The 10,569-nt window shown below is 39.2% G+C and overlaps 1 protein-coding gene across 1 annotated transcript; it reads left to right on the top strand.

Moving 5' to 3' along the window:
* The first annotated feature begins 559 nt into the window (after window positions 1-559).
* LOC115396607 (uncharacterized) lies at window positions 560-9,934 on the top strand. The gene is made up of 7 exons (XM_030102566.1): window positions 560-671; window positions 3,586-3,804; window positions 3,891-4,016; window positions 9,117-9,455; window positions 9,539-9,649; window positions 9,752-9,780; window positions 9,863-9,934. The coding sequence occupies exons 1-7, from the start codon at window positions 560-562 to the stop codon at window positions 9,932-9,934; spliced, it is 1,008 nt and encodes a 335-aa protein (XP_029958426.1).
* The last annotated feature ends 635 nt before the right edge of the window (window positions 9,935-10,569 follow it).

Here is a 10,569-nt window from a genome sequence, read left to right as displayed (position 1 = left end):
GCCTCCTTCCCAGAGTACAAAAAGGTTACGCTGCCACTTTTGAATTTTCACTTGTCCGGTCCAGCGCATTTCACTCATACCAAGAACATCATTCATTTCTTTTATCACTTGCTCCAGTTTACCACTCTGATAGAGTGTCCGTAAATTCCATGTACCAATTCTTGCAATTTGTTTGGCATTGAAAACTTGGTTCTTTGGGTGACAAATTTCCTCTCGGTTTTTGTCTGCCACCGTCATACGTACATTATCGAGTGTGGAGCTTCCTCTTCTCTGCCGATGGTTAATTTGAGTTTGATTAGCTGTTTCCGTAGCAGGTTGATTTTCTAAAAGATAGGGTTGCTAGCCCAAAGCTCAACCATCTTCTTTTAGCACTACCCGGGGTCAACCTAGCACTTCCTTAAGAGGTTGGGTACCGCGGGAGGGAACCGTGGTTGTGCTGGAGGCGAAGATGGACACCCACCCCCTGGGGAGCACTGTCAATAAAAACATGGGAAGGAATATTCTTCCCTCACTGTGCCTCCACCACTGAGGCAACCATCACACATGTATAGCATCGTGGATGAAGATCACCACCTCCATATCCAAGACCATGGTCCTTGAACGGAAGAAGGTGTTCTGTCGTGAGACCCTGCCCCAGGTGGAGGAGTTCATATATCTCATGGAGTTCATAAGTGGGGGAAGGAAGGAATGGAAAGGATGGAATGGGAGATTGACAGGTGGATCGATGCAGCATCTGTCGTGATGTGGTGGTTTTATCGGTCCATTGTGGTGAAGAGGGAGCAGAGCTGAAAGACGAAGCTCTCAATTTCAAGGTCAATCTACTTCCCCACCCTCACCTGTGGTCATGAGCTTTGGGTCATGACTGAAAGGATAAGATCCCGGATACAAGCAGCTGAAATGAGCTTCCTCCGTAGGGTGGCTGGGCGCTCCCTTAGAGATAGGGTGAGGAGCTCAGTCACCAGAGAGGAGCTCGGAGTAGAGCCGCTACTCCTCCACATCGAGAGGAGCCAGCTGAGGTGGCTCGGGCATCTGTTTCGGATGCCTCCTGGACATCTCCCTGGGGAGGTGTTCCTGGGAAGACTTAAGGCCCCAGTATGCTTCCCCGTCACCGCGACGTCGTTCCTATGACGTCTACGCCGTAGCCCTGTGTTGGGCTATGCTAGGGCTTGACGTGCACCTCCCAAAAATCCTGACTTCGCGTCGAGGCGATGCATGGTGACATGAACGTTGAGGGCTGTGATTGGTCCGCTTTCACGTTGTTTATAGAATGAAGTAGAACTCACCCCGAATGCTTTTCTGATCTGAACAGTGCTTTGGGAGAAATTTAGATCCAAAATTGAGCGGCGCACATCCCTATACTGTTAGCAGATGGGGCTATGTGTATGGCCGCTCCTAAAACGGCTTTAATCGTCTAAAAACTCATTAGTTTCACCAATATTTCATCACGGTCCGCTCACGCCTCTCCTCCACGACAGCCCGGTGTCGCCAGATATGTCATATATGCAGATATATGTTCAGTAAGTACACACATGTCTAGATATCTATGTCTATAGATATATGTCTAGGTAAAGCCGGAGCTACGGAAGCCGCATTGTTGTTGTGACTGCCGATTGCGAAACAAAGACACCGCGACACCCGCTTAGCGGCTTGGCGGTGAAATTGCAGAGGAGGGCGTTCCCTTGACGCAGAAGCAAGGTATGTTCGGTGGCGGCGTAAGGTTGCCAGCGTATGAACGACGTCGCTGCGACGGGGGAGCATACTGAGGCCTTTAGGACAAGCTGGTGGGACTATGTCTCTCAGCTGGCCAGGGAATGCCTGAGGATCCTCCCTAAAGAGCTAGAGGAAGTGTCTGGAGACAGGAAAGTCTGGGGAACAAACCTCAGACTGATGCCCCCGTGTCCCGGCCCTGGATAAGCCCTAAATAATAGATAGATGGATATTTACTACAACCAAATTCCTGTGGCAGGTCAACGTGCACCATACAAGGCCATAATGAAGTTTGTGGGGCAATTTTCAAACTCACCCACCTCCTCCACAAGATTGAGATGCAGAAATCATCATTCCATGTAAGCATTTTATTCTGTTAATGCACTGCGATCAGGGATCTATCAAACAGTATCACTTTCAAACAAAACCAAACTTCTTTTTTATTCTCTTCTACTCCATTCCATCCCTGTTTAAAGTTCAAGTGAATTTTGTAACCATAAACCGTACAGTCTGCTGTCGATGCTGTTTCATGTGGTAAGATCGTTTGTACTACAAAGTATTTCCATTGTGTGCTCATCGTCACACCCTTCAGTGTGACGACAAACCAATGAGGCTGTTGTGAAGTTAAACACTCCCACTTCATGAGATTACAGAAGAAGAGGAGACACTCACTGAACCAGTCAGTGGAGGATTTCTCAGAAAATGTTTGTCATATTTGGTTTTCTGTTGATGATCGCAGTTGACTGTAAGTATTTCTAGAAAAATTCGGATTCAGCATACATACATTGAAAGATGATGTAATATTTCTGTTTTTCTATTTACCAAATTAAATTCTTTGTTTTCTTTCAGGCTGCACAAATGATCAAAACGTTGAGATACAGTACGTAGATGTCAAACAAAATGTGACTTTTACATGCCCTCGTATATTTGGTACCAAAGTAAACATGTATTGGATCAGAGTTGTTTCTGGAAAAAATCCTGAATTCCTGGGAGGAACAATTGGTTTTAATTCCAGTGAAGTTAATCAAACTCCTCATTATACAACCAAACAAGGACCTGGAACTTTTATTCTGCACATTCATCAAACTCAGATCAACGACACTGGACTTTACTACTGCATCCATACAAGCTGGGCTAACATGAGTTTTTCGAAAGGGGTATTTCTCAAAGTTCAAGGTAAAATGAACGTCTGTTTCTCTCTGTTTAAAAATTTAACACAAAATATTTTTGATTTGTTATTCATTTACTCTTTGACTTGTCAACTGACATTTTTATTACTTCTTATGTATCTACTTCAGTTATTGACCTTTTAGGTTATTTGCTTATTTATTTTGTACTTACTTAGTTTCTTCCTACATATTTACTTTCTTACTTTCAACTTATTTGCATAATTGTTCAGAACTTATTTTGTGATATGAAAGAGAAGAATTGACTGGAGAGGTTCTATTCATTTCCTTTGAGCAAATCCTATTCACCAACCAACATCTCAAACAGCTGTATGTTGTCTTTATCAAAGAGGTTTGGTGCTATCATTCCCTTTTACAACTAATCTTTCTATAAAAAGCAATGGTTATTGATGCATGGTTTTGGCCTTATTTCAAAGCATGAAGAAAAATTAAGATTCTATCAACATTTTGAAAACTCAATAATCACTTGCTTATATTGATTATTTGCAGTTCTTTGCATCACTGCCGTTGACATTTCTTCTGTAATTTTGAATGTGAAAATGGTATAGTAGTTTTACTTTGTGTCCTCCAGGACCCAAATCTTCCATCTCTAGTGTCATTCAAGCTCCTCCGTCTGCTGCGGTCCATCCAGGAGAGTCGGTGTCTCTGCAGTGTTCGGTCCTTTCTGACTCTGAGGAGAAAACATGTTCAGAAGATTACAGAGTTCACTGGTTCAGAGCAGGATCACATCAATCTCACCCCAGTTTCATTTATACTCATGGAGGCAATGCAGAGTGTGGAAACTCTTCACAGAAATGTTTCTATAACTTCTCTAAGAAGGTCAGTGTCTCTGATGCTGGTACTTATTACTGTGCTGTGGCTGCATGTGGAGAGGTCATGTTTGGAAATAGAGCAAAACTGGACAATCAAAGTAAGTTCAGAAAGTTTTATCGATAAAACTGTTTTTTGAAACTTCAAAAAATAACTATCATTGTTCCCGAATGTTTATTTTCTCAGATCGCAACAAGAGGACTTTGAATCACACAGAAATAGCTCTTTGTATTGTCTGTGTTGCTTTGGCTGCAAGTGTGACTGTTTCAATTTACCTCATTTGGACCATCAAGAAGAGGAATTGGAACTATGGTAATATAGGTTTCAGAAATAGCAGTATCACTGAGTGAAGTTTGCAATTATTTAAAATTAACTTCTTTTTTTTCTTCCAAATTTCTTCTTTGAAAACAGATGGTGAACCAGCCAGCAGTGACAAACAGGTGAAGTCCTAGGATGAAATATTTGGAAAAGCTGATCAATGTCAGTTATTTTCATGTAAATGAAGTTGTAACATTTGTACATTTTCTAATTTTTCTTCAGAGAGATGAAGCTTCATTGACTTATGTTGCACCGACCTTCAGCAGGAGAACAGTGGCCAAAGCAGAAAGAGGAAAAACACACTCGGCTCAGAAAGAGACGGTCTACAGTGATGTGCGCTTTCAACATTGATTATTAATATACACTCAACCTGAGGGATGGCGTTTGCCTGGAAAAGTCTTTATGACTCCTGTTCAAAGCGCTTGCCAGGCTCTTGTGGGAGCTGGAGGAACTGTGGTGCTCAGGAAGAAAAATACTTTCACTTATTTTGGGTCTGTCCAAAAGTAATGACTTTCTGTCACATATGTTAATTTGTTATACTTGGAAGAAATTTTGCATTCAACAGGATAAAACTTTTTTTTGCGACACTTCACAATCAACAAATACAAATATACAAATGTCAAATATCTATTTGAATTTTTTTTTTTTTTTTGCTTTCCGATTTTGTTGCTCATTTTCTGTAATAGCTACATTTGTCAAGTACCGTATGTGTTGAACAATCCTCGTCATATTTTCTTTCTTCTTTAATGCAAAGCACTCTGTCTTCTGTGGTTCACGTTCTGCATTTGGTTTATTCTTTATTTTATTAGAGAGAGAGAGAGAGAGAGAGGGGGGGGGGGGGGGGGGGGGGGGGGGGAGGGGGGGGGGGGGGGGGACCACTTCTAATTTCCAAGCTTTAAGGAAGCTCAACATTTCTTCTTCCGTGGTCCAAACGAAGTAAATGATAATACTGACAAGAAGATTTTTTTTTTTTTTTACCTTTGTTTATTCAGGTTATCCCATTGAGACCCAGGGTCTCATTTACAAGAGAGACCCGTGCAACAGCAAGTACATGAATATTAGACAGACATACCCCCCCAAAAAAACACAAAATATAAAACATTGAAATATATAAAATAATACAATGAAGCAGTAAAAACACCAGAATAACAAGAATAACAATCATCGTCATTATCATCATCATTATAATAATTATAATATTTATACTGGCAATCTGTTAAATATTTTTGGGATTTTTAATTGTATTGTTTTTGTTAACTTACCTTGTCGTTATTTTATTTTATTTTTTATTTTTTGCTCTTCACATCTCATTTCCAATATCGCTATCGGGGGTAAAAATGGGGGGGGGGGGGGTTTGGGAAACCTTCAAATTTCTGGACATAATGAGGTATTTCTGATGTACCAATAGTTTATTGTAGTTCCACAATATAAAATACATTTCTTTCCTATGTAACAGATGACTGCCCTGTGTTTTACTTTTTTTTTTTTTTTTTTTTTTTTTTTTTTTTGGTGTGCTTGATTTTGACAATGGAACTGTGGCAGCTGCACATTGTTAACACTCCGATCAATTAAATCAAGAACATTTCAAGAAATTTAAAAATATATCAAACGACATTTGTTGTCATCTTTTTGATTTTAAAGTTATAAAAAAATGGATTCAGAATGAAGTATTGAATATACTGTATTCGCTGTCACTCTGTACCATTGTGTTTAATTATCTTAAATTATTTTCTTTGAGGTTTGAAGAATTATTGTAATGTGAGAGTTTTTTGTTTTTTTTTTTCGATGTAAGAGTAGCAGTTTGTCTCAAACATGTTCTGGTGACTTTTATCTTCCCTGCTCTGCTCCCACTCTGTCTGAAACGTCCGGCCTGTACAAAAAGTGTCACTCTGCACCACTGACAAAGCTCATACATGCAGTGAAATGGAAATAAACTTTAAGAAACTGAACAGAGAAATGTCTGCATGTGTTAACCTCTCCACCTTAAATTCCTCTCTAAATACACTGGAGGAGTGACTGTTTGCATAAATCACCACCTTCTTCATGGAGAGTTATTTTATGGAGATGTGAAAATATGGATATTTATGAAGCCTGAGTAAAGGAAATATTTAACTTAGATTATTGGTCACAGTCTGCGTGAGACAGAATTTAAAAACTTAACTTTCCTGCCCAAATGGAGAACATTAACCACTTTCACAACCTGCTTACATTCATAACAGCCTAATGTCAAAACTCGGAGGTGAACTTCAATTTAAAATAAAAAAGAAGAAAGAAAGAATAAAGAAACATTGATATAAATCCAACTTTGACTGGATCGATGCAGAAAAGATCCTGTATATTTTTTGGGGGGTTTTTTTGTACCTGGAAACTGTTTTTATTCATCATGAAGAAAGAGGCTTTAACGGTGCTACAATGTGCAACATGACACACAAAGACGATCTGTCTGCATTGTGTTGCTCCTCCTATTGTCCACCTGATGGCAGCAAAACCACATATTTCAATTTTCATATTGCAACCTGGCTGCTTTCAGTTTCTTTTAGATGGTGTCATGTGGCACATTTTTCCAGTAATATGGAATCAGCTCATGATTTTGATGAGTTTCCTTGGATCACTGAGATGTACAAATGAAATAACAGAATATGATTATGAGTCACAACAATCTAAATCTGCACAAGTTCACCAGTCTTCATTCACAACTTTACCACCTTTCACAGGTCTACATTGCTGAAGGAGGATTTTGCCCAAACTAAATGCTGCTCATTTATCCACACTGAACACAGTTCATAAGATTTAAGGGACATTTTCAGTTTTATTCAGTTGTTCATACATCAGCAAAATGTAGAAAAACAGAGTGTCAGTCAACTTCAGTCAGTTTGAAAGGCCCTTCGACAAACAGCGCTGCAGGGTTTTTGATTCCTTCACACACAGGAAGAAGTAAGGCCTTAATCCTTAGTAAGGACAATTTTCAGTTCAGGTCAGTTCTTTATTGAGTATTAAAGTATTAAAACATTTTATAATATTTGGGCCATATATATATATACATGCTGTGTGCTGAGAGAGTTGAGGTTTTTGAAGGGTTGTAGACTTGGCCTCAGTGACTGGACATTCCAATGCATCCTGATTCCATTTTGCAACCTCGAGGGAACACTGTCAAAAAAAAAAGCACCCAGGAAAACAACATTCTTGCATCAATGTGTGCGTCAGTGATGTACGAATTGATCTAATATATTGATATATCGATGTTGGAATTGGTATTGATCAATACTCGTGTGATGAGATCGATTCTTAAGTTTCCATTTTAATGCTACACATTCACAACGCCTCAGATGGTTGTGTATGCTTCTCTCACTCATGTCACTCGTGGTCGCACTGCCGCAGTTTGGTACTCTGGCAATGCTATGAATTTAATGAAACACTGAAAAACACATGAAAAAAAATCCTTCAAACCAAATGGAGGGAAGAGGAAGGAAGGGGAATCCACAAACTACTCCCAGACCTCTGGCCTGTGGCAGCAGCACTGGTGAGAGTTGAGTGTTTTTAGGAGCCCCCCTTGCCCCCCCAGCGCCCGCAGCCCGTCCTTTACCCCACACACACTCATTTGTACTTCTGTAGTTGTGAGAGGCCATCATGCAGTTCCAAGCCCCTTACCCTAGTTGAATGTCATAATGTGTAGTGAGCAGCAGAATAAATACTGGTTTCCATTTGTGAGACTTAAGTTCTGACTGAAAAAAAGCATGAGACTGAATAAATCCAGGAACTTATCCTGTTCTGGAGCAAGCCAGCTCCACAGTATAACTCTCCGTGGTAACTTATGTCAAAACGTATCTCACTTTGCCCGATTCAATTTTTGTGCAACCAGATCATGGATTAGTTCATCCAGGATTACCAAGATATCGCAGCTTAATCCCTGATCTTGGTTTTATGCAGTAGGCCCCTGATCTGTTTTACTCAATTCCATGTCTCTGTGGTTGAAGTTCGTGAATTTTGCATACATAAAACGGTACAGACTGCTGTCAGTGTTGTTTCATGTGGTAAGATCGTTTGTTCCACAAAGTATTTCCAGTGTGTGCTTGTCATCACGTTCTTCAGTGTGACGACAAACCAATCAGATTGTTACGAAGTTTCACACTTCCAGTTCATAAGACCACCAATAAGACACACTCTCATTGTCCCAGTTAATGTCTCTGAGAATGTTTGCCTTATTTGGTTTTCTCTTGACGATCGCAGTGGGACGTGAGTATTTCTACAAAATTCCGTTTCAGAGCAAATGCATGAAGTGATGAAGGAATATTGCTGTTTTTGTATTTCACAAAATATTTTGCTTGTTTCTTTCAGGCTGCATAGATTATCAGAACTTTGAGAATAAGTCTGTTGCTGCTCAAGAAGATGTGACTTTGACGTGTCCTCGTACAGTTGGGCGCATAGAAGTATTATTTTGGATCAGAATCATCTCTGGTCAGGAGCCTGAATTCTTGGGAGGAACATATAACTTTAATTTCAGTAAAGATATTCAGACTCCTCATTTTACAGCCAAACAAGGACCTGGAACTTTTATTCTGCACATTCATCAGACTCAGATCAACGACACTGGACTTTACTACTGCATCCGAACTCAAACCCTTAACATGAGCTTTGTGAGAGTAGTTTTCCTAGAAATTCGAGGTAAAGTGAGTTTCTATTCAAATGTGCTTAATGTGTTTAGTTAAGCCCTTATGTTCATATATTTGTATCTAATTTCACTCATGTTCAATATATTACTATTATATATTAACATGATTAAGTATTATATATATACTTTCTCTGTTATTAACTTACCTTTGTCACTTTTTTGTGCTTATTTTATTGTAATGACTCACTTTTCTGATTCTTGTGTAAGTATTTTTTTTTTTAATTCATGATAAATCAATTTACTTTTGGTTCACATTGTCACTTGATTGCTTGTTTTGAAAATATACCATATTTATGTGTAATTGCTTACGTCTTTATTTACTTTTCCTTGAATAACTCTTTCTTTTTCTGAAACGAATTCTTTCGTTTTCATTTCTTCTTTAATTTGATTACATTTCTTCCTTCATCTGGATTTTTACCTCCCAGGACCCCGATCTTCCATCTCTGGCATCATTCAAGCTCCTCCGTCTGCTGCGGTCCATCCAGGAGAGTCGGTGTCTCTGCAGTGTTCGGTCCTCTCTGACTCTGAGGAGAAAACATGTTCAGAAGATTACAGAGTTCACTGGTTCAGAGCAGGATCACATCAATCTCACCCCAGTTTCATTTATACTCATGAAGGCGATGCAGAGTGTGGAAACTCTTCACAGAAATGTTTCTATAACTTCTCTAAGAATGTCAGTGTCTCTGATGCTGGTACTTATTACTGTGCTGTGGCTGCATGTGGAGAGGTCATGTTTGGAAATGGAGCAAAAGTAGACATTAAAGGTAAGATCAGAATATTTTACTGGTAAAATTGGCTCACTTCAACAAGCAAATAATCAGAACCATTAAATGTTTTATTTTCTCAGGTTGGAATCAGACAGAAATAGCTCTTTGTATTGTCTGTGTTGCTTTGGCTGTGAGTGTGGCTGTTACAGTCTATCTCATTGTGACCAACAAGAAGAAGGACTGCAACTGTGGTAATACAGCTTTCAGAAACAGCAGCATATCTAGTTCTGAGTGCAATTTGAAATTTATTAAAAAACAACTTTGTTTTTGTGAAACGTCTCCTTTGAAAACAGGCGCTGCACCGGACAGCAGTGATCGTCAGGTAAAGTCTCACAATGAAATGATTGTAAAAGTTGTTGATGTCAATTATCCATCTATCTTTTATGCTGCTTTATCCTGTGCAGGGCCGTGGGACACTGGAGCCAATCCCAGCTCACCGTGGGCGAGGGCGGAACACACCATTGGCAGGTCACTAGTCCATCACAGGAAAATTTCAGTTATTTTATTATCAGCAATAACAACACAGTTGAAACATTTGCACTAATTCTCATTTGTTCTCAGACAGATGAAGCTCCATTGGCCTACGCTGCACCGACCTTCAGCAGGAGAAACGTCGCCACAGCAGAAAGAGGAAACACACACTCGATTCAGAAAGAGAAGCTCTACACTGATGTGCGTTTTCACCACTGAAATATAACTGATGTTGTCAATCTGCTCAATCATGGTGATGTGATTTGTTTTTTTCTTTTTCTTTCTTACTGATGACGATTGATATAGTTACAGTATAGTTAGCAAGATGTAAGTAACTCAAAATTCCATCATCAAGTAGTAATTTGGGTTTCTTCTGCTGTTCTGAGTATTTTTTTAAAGTAGACATACTTTATTTGTCATACATTTCATTTCTCTCTTTTTATTTGAATTACGACTGTGTGAAAATAAATTTTTAACAATGTACTTTCTCATTTTAATCATTATGAATTAAAGCTTAAGTTTTGACAAATGAACTTCCTGCAGTATACATTTTTATGCATCGCTTCCAGAAATGAAGAAATGTTTTAAGGGAATTTAAAAATCTTATCCTGTTTGTTGTCATTATTTATTTAATATTTCA

This window comes from Salarias fasciatus, chromosome 2 (genome assembly GCF_902148845.1).
Source record: "Salarias fasciatus chromosome 2, fSalaFa1.1, whole genome shotgun sequence".
Lineage (NCBI taxonomy): Eukaryota > Metazoa > Chordata > Actinopteri > Blenniiformes > Blenniidae > Salarias > Salarias fasciatus.
This window is presented reverse-complemented; position numbering and strand designations above follow the sequence as displayed.